The 19961-nt window shown below is 37.7% G+C and overlaps 1 protein-coding gene across 14 annotated transcripts in view; it reads right to left on the bottom strand.

Moving 5' to 3' along the window:
• ANK3 (ankyrin 3) overlaps positions 1 to 19961 on the bottom strand; it is a 673376-nt gene that overhangs the window by 81309 nt on the left and 572106 nt on the right. For 12 of the 14 annotated variants that reach the window (XM_049108953.1, XM_049108954.1, XM_035715395.2 and 9 more), the window contains 2 exons: positions 15639 to 15741; positions 1589 to 1695 (listed from right to left, as the gene is read on the bottom strand). In XM_049108953.1, coding sequence (XP_048964910.1) covers positions 1589 to 1695; positions 15639 to 15741 — 210 coding nt within the window. The remainder of the gene's footprint in view (positions 1 to 1588; positions 1696 to 15638; positions 15742 to 19961) is intronic. The other 2 variants (XM_049108958.1, XM_049108955.1) reach the window with 1 other exon arrangement.

The following is a 19961-nucleotide window of genomic DNA, read 5'->3' on the forward strand; positions in this document are numbered from 1 at the left end:
AGAATACAAGATGCTGGTTCTAGGTCTTTGTAACATGGTGACAATCCAACAAGCTTAATACAGGGAACTCTTGAATATGCTGTTTCCCAAGTAATTTACATTTTTCTTCTTAATTAATCTTTACTCTCTCTCTCTCTCTTTTTTTTTTTTTTTGCTTTTGCAATGTTAGATCCATAAACATCTAGTATCAATGGTATAAATATTTTAAGCAATTAAAACATTAATATTACTATAATTAAAGGTTTTTCTGATTGAGTTAAAGAAATGCAATGTTAATGAGTCAAAGGCCACCAGGTAGTTTATAATTTATAAAGTCCTTTCATGGCAATTATTTCTTAAATGCTATTGCAACTCTTTGTGCTACAAGCCATAATTCTGTAAGAATACTTTAAATAACCTGCAGCCTTACTATGAGTCCGACTTTTCATCTATAAAATGGGGATAATGAGTAAAACCTAACTCAGAGTGTCATTTTAAGGTTCAAATAATTAAGATAATACATGTAAGACATTTAAGACAATGCCAGGCACATAAAAAGGTAAACATTAGTTATTACAATTTATTTTAATTAAAAGCAGCAGGAAATACTTCATATAATACATACAGCATTCATAAATGTTAATTATTGTTAATTTCTTTAATTGCAAACTAATCCCCTCTTGTCCTGGATCACAACTAATTTATGGCCTAAATGCCAGTTTCAGAGGTGAAAACACCTGGATGTTTTCATCATCTCAATTATTTCCATTCCATTTGTGTGGATTCGATTATCCCAAGTTTTAATTACCTACAGGTGAAGAATCCCACATCTAAATATACGCTGATTATCAATTCAGCAATTGCAGCAGGTCACCTCCCCCAGCCTACCCCAATTCTGTCACATAATGGGGTAGTAGAAAGGAGCCTGTCTGATGTGGTTTTTACCTCTGCACCTCTGGGTCCACCCATTGGTACACTCACTTTTTAAAAGTGAATTTCTTTCTTTCCTTTTTAAAATTAATTTCTCTTCTAATTTAATAAATAATTATATAATAATAATTAAATAATTATAGAAAAGAAATAAAATACTAATTTACTAAACTTAATGATAATTTTATTTCAGGAATGCAGAAGGTACCAAACTTGACCTGAAAACTTCGGGTTCAAAGCAAAGCACAAAAGCAGTCAGCAAGGTAAATGAACAGAAATACCTACATATTTTTTATTAGGAAAATGAGATATTCAGAAATAAAACATCATTTGAATAAGTAAAATTAAGGGATATGACTAGATTTTTTTTTTAATTGAAAAGGAAAATTAAAGACCTGGAAGTAGTACCAAAACAGGCAAGAATTTTTTTGCACCAATACTTTAATTCTTTTCCTTTCTAACACTGTGCATTTTTCAACAAAAAACAGATATACAAATTTGCTCAGAAAAAAAAATTTACTCATGACTTACAAATACACATCACATATACTCAGAAACGAACTCTTAGAAGACCAATATTTCATACATATGAAGCTTGTCAATATGAATTTATAATTACAAATAATAAACATAATGTTCATTTAATAGGATAAAGAAAAGTGACTTTTAGATTACTTACCCAGAATGAACAGGACTTGAGACAAGATTGACATTGTCCAAAGTATCTGCAGCCCAGCTATAATGTCTTAGAGAATCTGAATCAAATTCTCTTGTGAATGTTAGATGCTGCAAAATAAAATGATGTATGGCATTAACAACCCACACAAGACACTGGCTTCTCTGTACCTACAAAATATACTTCTATGTCTCTAGAAGTCAAGATGGTCAAAATAAACAATTTGTACTTACTCTTTTATAGGTCTACATAGATATTTCAGGGATAGCAATGAGAGTTTACTGATATATTATTTCAGTCTTTTAAGAAAACATCTTGAGTAACTGGCATGGCAAAAGGAATATCACAGTTTCAAATGGGAAGTAGACATAAATCACATCTGCTGATTACTAAAAGTGTGATCATTAGCTTCAAGAAAGGCATTTAGATGTAACCTGAAAGCGACTTTTCCATGAAACACGGTATACAACTGACACAAAACTATGATTATTTTGACTTGGGTTTTGACATTATTTCTTGAAAATGAACAATGTGAGTCTGTCAGTTCAAGGACAGTAACTGGTGGCATTAGTTGCTATCAATGCCAGTTGATAAAATTTTAGTTTTCAAGCAAAAATCAGAATTTTGTAAACTTTACATCTGTGATTAGCTCGGGGGAGATGTTAACTAATGTAATCTATTAGTTTTGCATAAGAAATGTGTCAACAATATAAAGATTTGCATAAATTGGTAAAACAGTATTTTCCAAATCACCAATGAACTGCTAACCATGATTTCAACTACTTGAACATATAATTAACTCCAAATTAATCTTATAATTATAAAATTCCTTCCCATATCTGAAAAAAGAATCAATCTTGATAACTTTTGTTTCCAAGTGGAGCAGAGTAGCTAGTGGAAGGCTACCATTGGTGCCATACCATATAGTTATGGGCTCTGAGTGCAGCAGAGCACTGGGGAGACCCTGGAAGCTAGAGGAGCTGTACTCTTGGGGAGGGAGGGTCTTGAAGAGTTGAGTGGACTTTTTGTTGCCATTTTTAACTTGGGTGCATTCGTCAATTATCAATGTAGACAGAATTGGGGCTTTGTACATCCAGGGGGCGCAACTGGGGAACAGAAAAACCAAGGCAATTTTAGTGGAGATTTGGGTGGCCTTCAGCATGCTACAGATTTCTGAGAAGAACATTTGCTGAATTCTGGGGCTGTGTAGAACAGGAAGCTAGAAACCTAACCAGAAATTTGCTAAAAGGATTAGTGTTGCTTCTTGGCAGTTTCATGAGGAAAAGATTGAGTCTGGGACTTGTCGGGAGAGGGGATCACACAAGATTCTCACAGAAGGGTCCTCACAGAGGCCAGGGGAAAACTAGAGGTAGTCTGAGTTTACCAGGGATGCAAACAATTTTGCCTCATTTCAGCAAAACCTTGACTGGATTGAAATAATCTGCCACCACTCTATTTGCCTAGCAGAGGCAGGGTGCACCCTTTGTGCAGAATTACATCATCGTCGGGTGTGTCATGTCTACAAGTTTTTATATATCGTGTCCAGCATGCAGTGAGAAATTGCCAAGCATGGCCAGAGCACATGAACCAAAAACAAAATACTGTAAACAGACTCCCAGGTCATCCTACAGTTTGAAGTAAGCAAATAAGAACTTCACAACAGCTATCTATGATTAGTATGTTAAAGAAAAGAGAGAGAAAAACAGGAAAGAAATTAAAAGATGGATAATTTAACAGAGCACTGGAATATATGTAAGAATCAAATGGGCATTTGTTCACTTCTAAATACGTCAGTTCTTGACAAGACACAATAGAAAACAGGGTTAGAAAATTGGAAGTGTAAATGGAAAAATGTACAAAGGAAAGGATTTAAAAAAAAAGAATGGAAACTACAGAAAATTGTATGAGACCTGTGGAACACGGTGAGAGGTTTTCCCATGTGAAACTGGACTCTCAAAAGAGGACAGTAAGGCAGACACTACATTGGAAGAGAAAACAACCTCCCTTTACTGGTCCCCAGACAGACAGGGACAGAGCCTCCAGGCAGAAAATGGGAAGTTTTTTTTGTGTGTTTTTTTTTTCCTTAAGATTTTATTTGAGAGAGAACAAAAGAGGGAGAGAGAGAGTACAGAAAGAGAGGGAGAAGCAGGCTCCCTGCTGAGCAGGGACTCAATCCTAGGACACTGAGATCATGACCTGAGCCAAAGGCAGATGCTTAACCAACTGAGCCATCCAGGTGCCCCAGAAAAAGGGAACTCTTCTCTGGGATTTCCCAGTGACTTAGTATTCACTGGGAATTGGGATTTCCTAGTGAAATGTCCCCAGCTTCTTACTTGAGTAGAAATCATGCATGGCCAACTTTCCACCATGCAGCGAGAAAGCTTCCAACAAGCTTAGTGGAGCCCAAACAGTCACGAGTCACTGCACAGTTAAGAAGTATCTAATATGAGGAATAAAATAAATAAGCAAACAGAACAAAAGCAAATTGGAAGAAACAGAGGAATTTTAGGGAGAAGAAAGCTTAAAATTTTTCATTGAGGCAGCCCTGGTGGCGCAGCGGTTTAGCGGCGCCTGCAGCTTGGGGTGTGATCCTGGAGACCCGGGATCGAGTCCCACATCGGGCTCCCTGCATGGAGCCTGCTTCTCCCTTTGCCTATGTCTCTGGCTCTCTCTCTCTCTCTCTCAATGAATAAATAAAATCTTAAAAAATTTTTTTCATTGATATCTAGAGAGAGATGAGGTCTTTTGATGCTCATAAAGCAATAAAATACTCAAAATAAAACAAACAAAAAACCTAGAGAAAAAAAGAACTCATAGAAAGTGACAAATATAACAGCACTGAAGTTGAAAAAATATCTAGAAGTTAGGGGGAGATTTTCAAATAAAGAAAATAGGAGAACATACAAGAAAGCAGAGGATCACGTCAGAAATTTCAAATCCATTTCCTTCCTCAAAAAAAAAAAAAGAAAAGAAAAAAAAAAAAAAAGGTCCAGGAAGAGAAAATAGTGAAATAGAGGAGAAGAAATCAAAGAAACTTCCCAAGAGCAGAAGACCTAAGTTCAGAGTAAAAGGACTCACTTGGTGAGCAGCAATATAAATATAAAATCTCTATAGCACATCATCATGAAATTTCAGAACTTTGGAGACAAAGAAAGAGCCTAAAAATTTAGAGGAAAAATTATCACAGATGGCAGACTTCCATCAGACTTTTAACAGCAACACCTGAAGTTCAAGGCAATGGAGCGATTCGATTGTTCTGAAAGGAACAATGTTCTGAGAGGAAATGATTTTCAATCCAAAATTCTAAAACTAACCAAAAAAAAAAAAAAAAAAAGGTGTGAAAACAGAATGAATATATTTTCAGAAAAATAAGCCCTCCCTCCTTCAAATATATTTCTCATGAACTCTGTCAGGAAACTACTGGAAGATGTACTCATCAAAATGAAGGATTAAACCAAGAAGGGGAAGACACAGGAGCTGATCCTAAATTCTAGATGGGTTAACCAGAGATTATGTGTTCACGTTAGTCTGGCTTTACTTACCAATTATATTGACTTTTGGAGACCCCAAACAACTAACCCTCAGAATAGGGCAAATATTAATATAAAATGGGTTGTGATGCTCACTTTAATTTTTCAGCAGACTATAATTTCTACATTTGGAGCCTTGAGGTTACTTTTTCACACCAGACCCTTTATTTAAAAAAAAAGTTTTAATAAATAAGTAATACCACTCCTCTTTGGTAATTACAGTAAATTATTTACCTTTGGTACTCTTAGAAACATGCACTGGCAACATTAATTATTGAAGCAATGAATTATACCATGCAAGGAGGTATCACCGCCATCATACTATTTATGTATGTGGGAATGTGCCAGCTTCTAGATCCCAAGTCCCTGCCAGTCCTGCATGACTCTTTTACTCTCCAAAGTCTTTGCCACTCATTGAAACTTTGTCATCATACAAATGAACAAATGTACAATGAACAAATGTACTGGGTCAGAATGATGACCTCTATGTCCCAATATCTGCCCCAGTATTTTTTTCCAGAGAAGTCTGCTTAGGTTTATGAGCAGACATACCAATTTTAATAAGCTAAACACAGACAAACAGCTTGCTCTTCCTACACTGCATCCATCTAAACACAAAACAAGGTAATTTAACTGGACCTATATTTTGTATAGAAAGAGACTAATTTGTAGCTTCGTTTCTGAGCTCCTGGTCTCCAAATTCTTATTTCTACAGGTTAGCATTTACTTAAAACTGAAATGTCAAATTTGACCTGTTCGTTTATTTTAATAAACAATATGAATTCCGAAATGTTCTGACATGTTATTGTGAACAGCACCATGGTACCAATGAAAAGCTTTTCCTTGATTTGGTTAGTGAACAAATAGATATTTGAAATGATAAACAGGATATCACATTATGGAGATGGTTAAAAAAGATGAACTACATTGGCTCTGAAGCTTCCCACAGTAAGTAGGGTGTTCCCAGGACTTAATGGAAAAAGTTGGCAGACTTAGATTTAAAAATTGCCTTTGCTACTTGTTAATGGAGAACACTTCATCCCCACTCTAGAGTTTTCCATTTTGGAAAGGCGACTCAGTTGTGTAACCGTAGGCCTCTTCCTATCCTTTTATATTCACTTTGGCCCTGGAGATGTGGAGTGATTTATTTGGCTAGAAGATTGGGAAAGGTAGCTGGAAGGCTCTGTTTACTTCTCACGCTTGAGCTTGGTCCCAGACAGCGAACATGCATGTCCCTCTGGCTCCCCAAAGCCTACTTCCATGAGGGGTATGCCTGCCCCGGGGTTGGCAATGCAGGCCACCGGGGAGTGGATGTGCCTATTTCAGGGGTTCAGTTAACAGGCCCACTTGACTCAGACACTAAGCCAGCCCCCTACTTGGCTTCCATCAGGAATAAAGGAAATATTTTGCCTTTGACCTTTCCTTATCTTTCTTTACTGAAAGCCCTTTTGAAGATGCCCCAACATGGTTTCCTGGTTTCATGATCCTTAGTGCATTTCTTAGGTTTTCTCAGTCTTAGTTTCCTCATTTGCAAACTGAGGGTTGGTTGCTGTGGAAACTAAATAAAAATGTACATCAAAAATCTGGCACCAAGGCCAGTGTTGGCATGGAGTCATATTAATGTTTCTTTATATGTATAGTCATTTCTCCTTTTCAAAGGACTTTCATTAATATTAGTTCATTAGTTAAAATACTATAATTTTGGGAAAACAGAGCAAAAACAAAAATGTTCCAGTGTCAGCACTGGTCCTTTACAGTTATGCCCACAGCATGCTTCTATCAAATCAGCTGAGCCCATTTGATTAGAAGAATGCATCTTGTAAAGGTGTAGGACTTACCTATTGACTCAAAAATGCTGAAATTTCTATGTTAACAATAGTAATGCCAAAATTTACTGTGTGCTTGACATTGAGCAGTGTTCTAGATTTTTAAATTCATTTATTCTCTGAATTCTCAGAACCTAGTAGCACTGGGAGTCATATCATACCCATTTCACAGATGAGGAAACTGAAGTTCAGAGAGAAACTGCAAAAATTTGACAAACACAAAATCAACACCCTCCACCAGGCAACTTTAGTAGGACACTGTGTTGAGGAAAAATTCACAATGATTTAATAAGACCTTTTACTCCCACATCAAGAATGACAATAAGCACACAAGATTTTTCATCTTGGAAGTGATGTCAAGGACCCTATTAAAATCAAAATGCACATTATTCAATAGAGTCCAAAGCCTGACTAACGATGATATCACTGTCTCCATGAGCTTAATACTTTCCCAAAATAGTTTCTCACTAGCCCTATTCATCAGAGGAAAGAGAAGAGCAAGTACACACTGGCTTTACAAGAGGACACACCCAAATGCCCAGGTCTGGAAATAAACGTCTGGGCATGGAAGAAGAGAGGCAGGGGGCAAGAAAGTATATGCAAGGAAAATAAAGAACAACCCAATTAACTCCAATATTAGATAATGCTCCAGGCTGCCAACTGTCAAGCTCCAGTATTGGATGACACAAGGGAAAGTCCTTCTCTGTCAGCTCTGCTGCCCCCTGGGAGCTAGCAGAAAGTAGTCCTGAAGATTTACTGATGGCCTGGACATGCTATTGTTAACAGCACCAGGTAGATGTCACAATATCAGGTCACATAAAAATCCAGTGCATCTAATCTGAAAAACTGTAAGTGCAGTTTAATTGAGAAACAGCTGGATAATGTCATGAGACTAGGAACCCATGAAAGGAAAGGCTTGCAAGGATAGCTTTACCGCCTGGTCACAAACCGGACAGGACCAAGACAGGGGAACCCATGTGGGTGTCAGTTCCCTTAGACCAAGAAAACATGACGTGGGTTTGACTTTGGCTGTATCACTGCACTGTCCAGTGAGTGACAAGTCAGACACCTCACCGAACCTCCATTTCTGCATTAGGGTAACTGGTAGATAAGATTAACTGTCTCAATTCACTGTGAGCCTGGAATGACCCAAGCATTGTGAAAGTCATTTGAAAATTCTAAATTGCTGTAAACAGAAACACAAATTTTAATAACCCTAAACTTCCCAGAGTTTTTATCAGTGAGGATAAATAAGTTCTTAAACAGAGCATTACAGTCTTCTATGTAGCTTTTAGGAGAGCATATGTCTTATCAGACTACAGGAAGCAGCCTGCTGGATTAACAAACAATTGGGTATCTGGGCTGCGACAAATACTTGTGCAAATATCAACCTTTTCCATGGTGAACATGCTTTGTCAGGTGTGTATTAGAGTGGCAGGCTAGTAGTCAGCAGCAGAACCGGGTAAGCAGACATTGGACCCAAATTCTAGTCTCAGCTCTATCACCTATTGTCACCTGATGTGAAGTGACACTGGGCAAGTGATATACTCCTCTCAGCCCCAGCTTCTTTGTCTGTAAGTGGTAATGATAGTACCTAGTCCATAAGGAACCTGAAAGCATGACATGAGATGATCCATTAATAAGATGTTGCGGCAGGTACTACAATAAGTATTGTTAAGTATTGAGATCTATAGCAGATACTGAGTGAAATGGCAAACTGCTATGGGACTGGTTGGACATCTAGTGTAACGAGCTGGAAATATTCTTTTAAGAAATGGATTCCATTAAAAAAAAGTCTAATACATAGTAACTGACAATAGAATGGTGGTAACCAGTGGCTGGGGTAGGGGAAGAAGGGGCATATTGATCTAAAGGTACAAACTTGCAGTTATAAGATTAGTAAATTCTGGAAACCTAACGTACAGCATGGGGACTGTAGTTAATAATAATGTATTATATTCTTGAAATTTGCTGAGAGAGATCTCAACTGTTCTTACTATACACACAAAAATGATAAGTATAGGAGGTGATGGATATGTTAATGAGCTTGATTACGGAAAAATGTATACATATATCAAAACATCGCCTTGTACACCTTAAAAAATGGATTCCACAAGAGAAAGCCTGATTTAAGGAGAAAATAAAATATAAATTAAAGGCTTACTAAAGCAAGTCCTTTTTTCTCTAAAGTATTTCTTTTCTTGAAGTCAACTATTAGCACCCCTAAGATTTATTTGAGACTAAAAAGCAAACCACGGAAGCTGACTTCTCTGGGATTTCAAATCTGATTGATTTCAAAATAATTTAGCTACCAATTTCCATTAAAAAAGGTGAATCAAGGTCAGCACGGAAGCTGTTAACATAACATCCAGCTCAAGTCATCTAAATTAACTGTTCTACCTTAAGAAAGTCACAACACCCAGCTGTCTGCCTTGAAAAAAAAAAAAAAAAACATAATCTTGCTGACCAATCTGAGAGAGGTGTTGAATGGATCACCTGAGTAATGCTGGCAAAGCACTCTGGAGAGAAAAAGCAGCATATTAAATGTCACTAGTCAAAGGTGTTTATCTTCCAGGGGACTATCTCTAGCAAATCTTTAATCCCAGGCTGGCTACCTTCTGCCACCATGCACATTTCTGAGAGCCCCTTAGAATTACCTTCAACACAAGAAACAGCAAGGCTAACCTGCTGATGTTGGGGGAGGGGAGGTGCAGGAGGAGAAGAGAGGGAGAGAAGTCTCAAATTTGAGTCTCATTAGACTGGCTTAGGTTTTACATTCCAACCTAAAGTGTTCACTGTCATCTAGGAAAAGGAATGCTCTGGATGGCCAGGTTTGGGGCCCATCCTTGGAGGGAGGAAGGGATTTCTGACCCTTCTAAATGACACTGAGAAATGGATGAGGGTGCAGGTTTGGCCATCAGATCCTGTCTGCTACCTGAGAAAGTGGAATGGGTGTACACAGGCAAAACCAACCCATGTTCCTAAGTGATTTCCGCTCTTCTCCTATTTTTGGATAACTACCAGAAGTCTTACTGAATTAAATGTTTCTGTTTGCTGCACAAACACATCCCTTGGTCTTAACAGATACTTCCAGGGTCATTCAAAGGAAGTGTAATTAATTGGTTAGCATGCAAAACATTTTTAGACCCACTATCATGCCTTCTACCTCATATCTATGCAAAGGTCAAGTATTTTCATTCCTTTCATGATGCCTTACATGCGATACTTTTTAGCATAATCATTTTCTCCATAATTTTCATAACCTGTTGCTGAATATAAGTTGTCGGTTCCTTTTAAGTCTCATTAAATAGGATATTTATTATTAGAATCTAGCATAAGCATAATAGAGAACACACCTAAATATAACATTTTATGCTAAAAAAATATAAAAATGATGGTACCAACATCCATAATAAAAATGCTAACAAGGGATGCCTGGGTGGCTCAGCAATTGAGCAACTGCCTTCAGCTCAGGGCGTGATCCCAGGGTCCTGGAATCAAGTCCTGCATTTGGCTCCATGTGAGGAGCTTGCTTCTCCGTCTGCCTATGGCTCTACCTCTCTCTCTCTTTGTGTCTCTCATGAGTAAATAAATAAAATCTTTTAAAAAAATAAAAAGATTTTTTTTTTATTTACTCATGGGAGACAGAGAGGAAGAGACACAGGCAGAGGGAGAAGCAGGCTCCATGCAGGGAGCCCAACATGGGACTCCATCCCAGGTCTCCAGGATCACACCCTGGGCTGAAGGTGGCGCCAAACCACTGAGCCACTCGGGCTGCCCCAATAAAATCTTTTTAAAAAATGCTAACAAGTATGTGAGATCTTGGAAGACAGAGCACAAAGTCCGAGGGCTCTCTGATGGCTTCTTTCTCACACAGAGCAATGCAGATGTACAGCCTCTAAGGAAACAGCCTGGAGCCACATGGCCAGTGACTCTGCCATTTACCTGTGTCCTCTGAGGTGAGTTACTTAAGCTGACTGTGCCTCAGTTTCTTCATCTTTTTAATGGAGCCAAGAAACTATCTCAAAGGGTTTTGTGAAATGTAAATGAGTTTGTACTGGTAAAACAATTAGGATAGTGTCTTGCACATAGTAGGAGCTCAAAATGTTTTCACCACTATCACCATAAGCATTATCACACCTCCTGACACAGTGTCTACTGAATATTATTCCATTTATGTAATGAGGACTGGCTGGCGTGGATCATACACAGCAATTATACAAGCCATACCAGACAAGTGCTTTCAATAATTATGTCAGAAGAAATGAAAGAACCATTCTATTCTATTCTATTCATCCTAGACAACTTGGCTTCAGTTTGGAATCATCCCTTGTCTCTGTTACTTTTTATTTGGAAAAGAATGTTTTCAAGCACAGATGTTGTTCTAAGACAATCTGACACCCACATATCTGAGCTTATAAAACAAAAACATTAGATGTTGAATGATAGATATACAAAAAAATCCCAGCCAGAGTTGCTTTAAATCAATGGTTCCTAGCCAGAGATGCATCCCAGAATCACCTGTGGAGCTTTAAAAAAACACATGTGCTCAGGACCCAGCCAGGGAGATTCTGAAGGCATCTTGGTTTTCAAACGACCACTGGTGATTCCAATGTGTGCCCCAATTAAGAATTCGAGGAATCTCTACACCCAAGGTGGGGCTCAAACTTATGGCCCAGAGATCAAGAGTCACATGCTCTTCCAACTGAGCCAGTCAGACACCCCTTCTCCCAATCAACAAGTCTGACTAGGAATCAGGGGTTTTCAATTCTGAGTGTATTAAAAAAATCCTGTGCCTAGCCCTTCTTAGCCACTGAGCAATTGCACTTATTTGTTTGTTTTTAAGTTTTTATCCTAATTTCAGTTAATTAAAATACTGCCTTATGTTAGTTTCAGGTGTGATATAGCCATTCAGTACTACTATACGTCACCCAGTGCTCATCACCTGACAGCGCACTCCTTAAGCCCTACCTAACCCGTCACATACTTAGCCCTCCACCTCACCTCCCCTTTGATAACCATCCATTCTCTATAATTAAGAGTCTGTGTCTTGGTTTGTGTCCATCTCTCTTTTCCCTTGTTTTGTTTCTTAAATTCTACATGTGAGTGAAATCATATGATGAGCAATCATGTTTTAAAAATTCTTTAAGATGATTCTCATGAGCAGTCAGGGCTGAGAGTCACTGCTTTAAATGATAACATGATAACATCTAACAATTGGAAGGCATAATATATCTACATACATATTTTCAGAGGTCTATCTACAGGTGACTTGATTACAAGGTAAAGGGAAGGTAAAAGAATAGGGAGTTCATGGATAACCCAATATCACAGTAAAAAAGAGTCCACTCTTGATTTTCCAGTGTGTGTGTGGGAGGTGTCTGACTGATTATGATTACAGCTCAGCAGGGCATGAGGATGGGCTCATTTCTCCCAAATCCCTTCCCAGCTCTGGCCTCCAATCCTACTTTCACAGCATAGGTTCTTAGGAACATGGGAGTTGGGAGCAGCAGGCCTGTGCCAATTATCCTGAGTCTCAACTGTTCTTTAACTATGGTTAATGTGCAAACTGATTAATCAGCAGTATGATAATGAAGAGGCAACTATGCTTTGTATTGGTGTGTTCTACTCTTGTTGAAAACAAGCAGCACATGGAGAGTTATTAATTTTTATTCATTTTCCACCTTTATGTGTCAAAGCAACTTTAACTGGACAATGACAGGGCAGTTTTAAATCTGACAATGAGTCATGTGTCATTGCCTTAAGAATTCTAAATATTTAAGGCTTCTTGCATGCTTTCAGACAATATCAATACTGTGGAGAAATTCTGTTTTGAAGTTTATAAATACAGATTTAGAGGCATGATGGATATAAACTAATAATGTTTGCCACTTAATTCTAATATGAAGTCTGTGCTTTATGTTAAGCATACTTCCAAAATAAATGCTTCTCATCAGTCTTGCATAGTGTAACTAGACCCTTCCCTTGTGAAGCCTCTCTCTGGAGGAATCAGCCTCTTCCCTCTTCCGTAATAAATGAGATACTAGAGACTAAATAAGTCAACATGCCTCTTTTGGAATTTGTTCTCCCCCTTCCTCCAAGTTTTTATTTTGAAGGAGTTCAAACAAATAAATAAATTAAAAAAAAAAACCTCTATAAGAAATACCAGTGTACACTTCATCTAGATTCAACATTGACATTTTGCCATATTCACGTTCGCACAAGCTCTCTCTCTCCATACACACATACTTCTTTTGGTCGAACTATTTGAAAATAAATAGCTGACTTAATGATTACTCCATTGCTGGAAACCACAGCTTGCACACCCCTGGAATGGAGATATTCCCCATATAGCTTCAATAATGTTGTCACTATTAACAGAACTAACAATAATTCTCTAACAATATAGCCGGTTCATTTTCAAGTGTCCTCAATTGTCCCTAAAATGTCTTTATGTCATTCATACATTTTTTTTTCCAAATCTCTGGTGAATTGATCATGAAGTTGTATGTGTTCATTAAACATGCCAGTTCCACAAGGAACACCTGTCAGATCATGGGATCCTCCACTATCATTGAAGAAAGCAACTTCCTACTTCCGTAGTTATCAACTTGAGATTTATTTGTAAAGGTTTCAAGATGTCCTTCCCCTGACTGCTCTACAGAGATGTTTGAGACAGCCACAGAGGTACTTTTCAAATTTAAGCAGCAATCAGGTTTACTTTAAAGTTCTCTTTCTTTCTTTTCATAAATCCTTTATTCTGATTAAAGCTGTCCCTTCCAGCCTACGTGAGTAAGTGGGTCTTGGCAGTAGCTAACAGGTAATGGTGTGAGAACCCTTGGAAGCCTGTCTGCAGCATTGGAGCATGGCAAACACTTATATTTAAGGTTGAGATGCAGAAATTGAAATGTAGTGTAACTATGGCAGTGGGAGTGGTGGTGATGGTGGCAGTGATAGTGAGGTCATGGTGCTGATGGTCCCAATTTCAGACCCTTGTCCCAAAGTAAATATATATTCAGAAACATAGGCCACAATTAGATTCAATCAAGTATTTGAGATTCCATTATAGAACTGGGCACGTGTTTTATGTATGACCAAAGTGTGACTGATACCCAAGGAATCTCCTATCACCTGAGATTTTGTAGGTTTTGTAGGGTTTCCTTAGGCCTGGAGAATAACAGGCATGTCTACACTTGTGTCACCAATATATCTACTAACATCTCATTTTAATTGGGAACATGAAGAGATCACGATTATCCAACCAGGATAATGACCACAGCCAACCGAGAGAGAGCTCCTCAGAAAATCTCAGCCAATACCTGGGCAATACCTTACACCCAAGAGCTTAGCTTCATTAGTTGAGACAAGTGCTTTCTCTAGTGCTAACAACCATTTAAACCATGACATGATATCGCATCTATAATTATTCTACAAAGAGTGTTTATGTCTGGCCAAACACTGAATAGCCACTGTATTCACCTCTGTAAAATCTGCTTGCTAAGAATGTTCTAGAGTGTTAAGTAGTAAAATATTTATTATTGGTTCTTGTGAAGTACAAGGTACATCTGTGTGTCTGGAAGTCAGCATCTCTAAACACAGGAGACTCCCAAAAATCTGACTACCTGCTGCTTAGACCTCTAACTTAGTGATACTATTACGATCACTTATTCATCTCCAAAATACCTTCATTGTTCAGTGAATAAATAGGTCCAGTATAATTTCACTATTTACATTGGTTAAATATGACAAGCCACCTTCAAAATTAGTTTTATGGCTAAACAGTTTCATCCATCATTAGCGCACGAATGTGCAAATTTAAAACCAGGTATTGTGTATATCTAGAATAATGAACCACCCTGAGCCCATATGTAGCAGAACTATGTTGCTAGAACTTCTTGCCTTAAACCAGTATCTACTCAACCACAATTACTGAAGAGAAGAAATTGCATGAACACTAGTAGAGATTCTGGTAGAAAACAAAATACTATCACATCTTGAGAAGGCCCATCACAAGCAGCTTTGATGCTAAGGGATAAAAACCTGACCAATCTCGTCTTTAACTACATGCTAAAAACAATTCTAGTAAATTCCAACATGTACTCACAGTTTTTTAGGAAAATCAAATACCTATGTGGATCATGCCAGGAATTTTAGCTACTGATTATTATTAATTCTTTATTTTTTATTAAAGATTTTATTTATTTATTCATGACAGACGAGAGAGAGGCAGAGGCACAGGCAGAGGGAGAAGCAGGCTCCATGCAGGGAGCCTGATGTGGGACTTGATCCAGGGTCTCCAGGATCAGGCCCTGGGCCAAAGGCGGCACTAAACCGCTTAGCCACCTGGGCTGCCCCCATTATTAAGTCTTTAAATAAAATTGAAATAGATTTGACCTAGAAGGGAGAAAGGTAGCCATGTCTTTCCTAGGACTTTCTGAGTTCCTCTATGTGGGCTGTTAAGGATTCATCTGCAGAAGAGCAGGCTATTTCTGTATATGGCACAATTGTTTTTTTTTTTTCCTCTTTTTTCCCCCCCCCACAAATGATTTTTTCCTTTTTCCCTGGCAGTACAGGAAGTTTTACAAATGCTAAATCAAATATGTAGAAATACAGTTTTTTGTCATGGGACAAAAAGCTCAATTCAATCACAGCAGTGAAAGTTCAACAATCCAAGAATATTTGAAGGAGAATGCATACCTGCTCTTTGGATGGCACAAGAAGTTCTTCAATCATCATGCTGTCCCGCGCATAGGAACTTCTGTTCAAGGTGTACGACCTATCCGAACTGAAGGAGCGGAGGCTGTTGTATTTACAGTTAACCATTCAAGAGTGGTGGATGATGATGAGATGAATAAAATAAAATTAATGCATGCAACTTTGAAAACAGGCAAGATGGCTAAAAATATCAACAGAAGTTGTTCTTGAAAAGACATCGTCAAATATAAAATCCCATATATTTGAGGAAATCTCTTAAGCTTGGACAATTTCATGATCAGATTTTTGTTTCAAATCAGGCCACATGGTGTTAAATCTGTGAGAATATGAAATGCATGAAAACTTTGGATGTTTCACTATGACAGTTGAATCAACATGGCAATGGAGAAGAACCAGATGACTCTTGATAATTTGATAATTTGAGAGATTTTTCTACGGTAAGGCTTATGTTAGAGTTTCCTTTATTGCTGGTTCATATCTGTTTACCTCTTACTACTGAATAGAATGATGTCTGCTGCAAATGGGACTGTTTATAAGTCTTTGAAAACCACATATGGGTTTAAACTAGTGAGAGCTCTGGGTTATAGCTAATGGAAAACATCAAAAAGGTAGCATGACAAATATATCTTGCGTGATTTTTGCCATCTTTCTGGCCTTGAAAATTTCAAATTTCAGGTATGTTTACTTTATCTTTATCTACTTTATCTTTATCTACTTGCTCTACTTCTTTTCTTCCTTGGGCCTTATATTGTTCTCCTTTCTGGTCCCTCTTAAATCCTCTACACAGTCCCTGAGGTTCCAGAGTGCAAGACCCTTGATGCCCTGAAGTGCCTCTCATACACTGACCTCTAAAGTAAAAACTAAGAGGGGGTTGGGGGAGAGGGTGGCAGGTGGAAGAAGTTGGGCAAATATGGTCAAAAGGTATGAATTTCCAGGTATAAAATAAGTAAGTCCTGGAGATGCAGTATATATCATGGGAACTTAGTCAATAATATTGTATTGTGTATTTAAAAGCTGCTAAGAGAGTAGATCTCAAAAATTCTCATCACAAGAAAAAAATATTTGTAACTATGTGTGGTGATGGACGTTAACTTACTGTGGTGATCATTATTTTGTGTATGTGAAACTAACATGTTATATGTCAATTACATCTCAACTTAAAAACAATACAGTAAGGGATGCTGGGAAGCTGGCACATATGCACATTGGATAAGCAGGATGGTTAGGATTGCAGATAATCTGAGCCTTGGCATAACACCTTGTGATTTATCCTCCAGAAAGAGAGGACAAGCTCGTGACGTGTTTCTCTCAGGTCATCTCTGTCTCGCCTCCCATCCTACCTATCATGACAGACCGGCATAAGGTAACTTTGCATCGTCTCTTGTTTTGAATGAGGTCTGACACTTCCTGCCCACCCTTCTTACAATAGAGCTGCAGAACAAGAAACCTCTTAGCTGCAGTCCCAGCAATGCAGCACCCTACAACTGCCATGGTAGGTATACAGCCCCTTTTGTTTTGATGTCATCCTTACTTTGTGGAGGACAAAGATGGTGGGAAGTTGCCACCTCTCACTGCCCACGTAAGTAATAAACTGTCTGGATCTAAATGTGGCTACTTGAGTCTTTACTAAAAGGATCAATCAGATGTTGGCCTTGGCCTTGCCTTGTGTTTGCATGACAGGGAAAAGAGCAAAGAGGTATATAAGAAATGGTTCTCTGCTTTGCACAAAAGGACTTCTTTTCCCCATTGCTCACTATACTAAAGATAACCCAAGGGGGGTATTTTTATATCAAGATACAGAAGCCTCTGGATGACAGGAATCATTCTAAGGGTCTACACAAATGAATAGATATATTCTTCTAGGATTAGAGCCTTGCCCACCACCAGAATCTTGAGGAAGATCTTCAACCTCAAAATAAACATCATTCTATAGAGTCATTATCTAGTGCATTCAACAAATAAACACTGACTCTTAGGAGCAAGGCACAATATTAGAGACTGGATATAGAAGCAAAGACAAAAACAGAAAGAACTAAGCCTTATTTCTGCACAGAGGAGATTACCTAGTAAGCCATGTGCCTGGCCACCTGCATGGGCAGGCCTTCTGCACCCAGTCACATGACACACACTCTTCATTTTTTTTTTTTCCTGCTTCAGTTGCAAACATTTTTTTTCCCCCTTGTTTCTCTTGTTTCTAGCCTCTTATCTTCTCTCATACAGTATAAACTTCCTAAAAGCAGATATTGTCTTTCTACTCTCTAACTAAACACTGTCCAATAGGACTTTCTGCAACAATGGTCATGTTTTAATCAGACTGCCCAATACAGTGGCCACAGGCCACATGTGGATGCTGAACACCTGAGGCATGATTAGTGTGACTAAAGAGTTGAATTGAATTTTATTTAATTTTTTACTAATTGTAATTTAAATAGTCTTATGTGGCTGAAGGCTACATCGTGAGCATAACTTCTTAGGTACTCATAGCAAGGTTCTATTTGCCCCAGTGATGTGGGGTGGGAAGCACCAGAAGGTTCCACTCTCTGCATTGCACATTCATTTATGAAAATTCTGGCTCCCACTGCGTATGTTGACATTGGTGACATGTAAGAATAGCTTTAGAGTATATGTGAACAATCACTTAAGTGTTTAAAAAATTGTTATATATTTTAACTTCAGTTTTTAAATATATCTAAGATTCATTAATATTTAAAAAAAATCCTTTCTTTTAACTTTTGTATGACTGCCAAGTGAAGAACAGAGCCTAGAACTGGGTGCTGTCCATGGAAAAGCCTAAAGAGGTCTTCATTTTACAGAATGTTTAACTTGCTCCTCACTCTTCCCAACCAAGTTACATTAGACAGATGGAGCTCATTATGACCATCAAGCTTCACTCTGAATCCTTAATACATTGAAATCCTTTCAGCTACCAAAACTAGATATTATTGGCATGGGGGTCTGGAAGGCATGAAATTGTTTTGAACTAAGGTCAACTATATTATTTGTAGCCATCAGTATACCCTAAGTGTTAAATACAGGAAGTATTAGAAAAACACATGCCTCAGAAGTCTAAAATTATACCAATGTACCTAGCACAAGTCAAATAAAACAGCCACCAGCAAACAAACTGTTTTCAAATCAAAACTTTTTCTTCAAAACCAGTTTGGAGAGTTCTGCAGTTACTTCATGCACTATACAAACTTTGTTAAAAGAAAGAGATTCTTTAAGTATTCAATTTTGCATTAGTAACATTTCTTGTCAAACATTTAGTTACTTGCTAATTTTCTCAGAATTACAAAATTGATTTTCTAACTGAGCAGGAAAAAAAAAAAGCACATTGCAGCACAGCACAGCACAGCACAATGCTGAAGAAAATAAAAATGAGAATATGAGTCAGGGAAGGGCAGAAAAACACTGTAAAAGGGACATATCTTCTTACCTGATCTTGGGACTAATTAAGGTATTTTTAGAAAAACACAGGAGAAGTAGAAAGCAAAAAATCAGACAGGGAAAAAAGAAAAAAATGTTATGGTGAATGAGTTACACATTTAATGTATTCCTTTTAAATGTTACACTCAGAATACTGTATTTGGTAATATTCCAACAATACTTTAAAAAATATATTGGCTTTACAGATTTTTTTTTCAGATTTGCCTCTGAGCATAACATGAGTTGCCAATGTAAAAAAAAAAAATGAGTTACATATAATAGCAACAAATAATAACAGTGCAATCAAAACCAGAAGTGTGAAAGCCTTAGAACTGCCTTGAGAAAAGTTATAAGAGACAACATGCTGGTTTCATCTCTCACTAGATGTCAGCCTCTACAATTTTCTATATACAAATGACTGATTCACAAAATGTACCTTTTACATATGATTTGAGGAAGAGAATCAGCTAGTTATTGGATTGCAAAAGCTATTAAGCCTCTAAAGGAATTTTCTCCTGAGATTCTGCATACTTTCCATTGTAACTTGTGGCTCTTGTGTGACTACCTGAAACATGTGGTGTTTTTAAAAAGTTATGTCCCCCTTCTTATTAATGATACCTGTTTCAATAAGATTTTAAGGATTTTTATAAATAAATTTAAAAAGCAAAAATTCTGTGGAGTTACATGAGGGTCCAAATTCCACTAATAAAAAGACTAACTGCAAGAAAAATCAATTCAGTATCTAAACTGGCCACCTCACCCTGAGAGTCGATTCCCAGGCTTACTTTGCGGGAAGTGCCATTAGACAATGAAACATTTTACAACAGATCCTTAAACTATAGGAAAATGTCCCCAGGGCTCTGGCTTAGAAAAGTTTAA

The sequence above is a fragment of the Canis lupus genome, chromosome 4 (assembly GCF_003254725.2).
Source record: "Canis lupus dingo isolate Sandy chromosome 4, ASM325472v2, whole genome shotgun sequence".
Classification (NCBI taxonomy): Eukaryota; Metazoa; Chordata; class Mammalia; order Carnivora; family Canidae; genus Canis; species Canis lupus.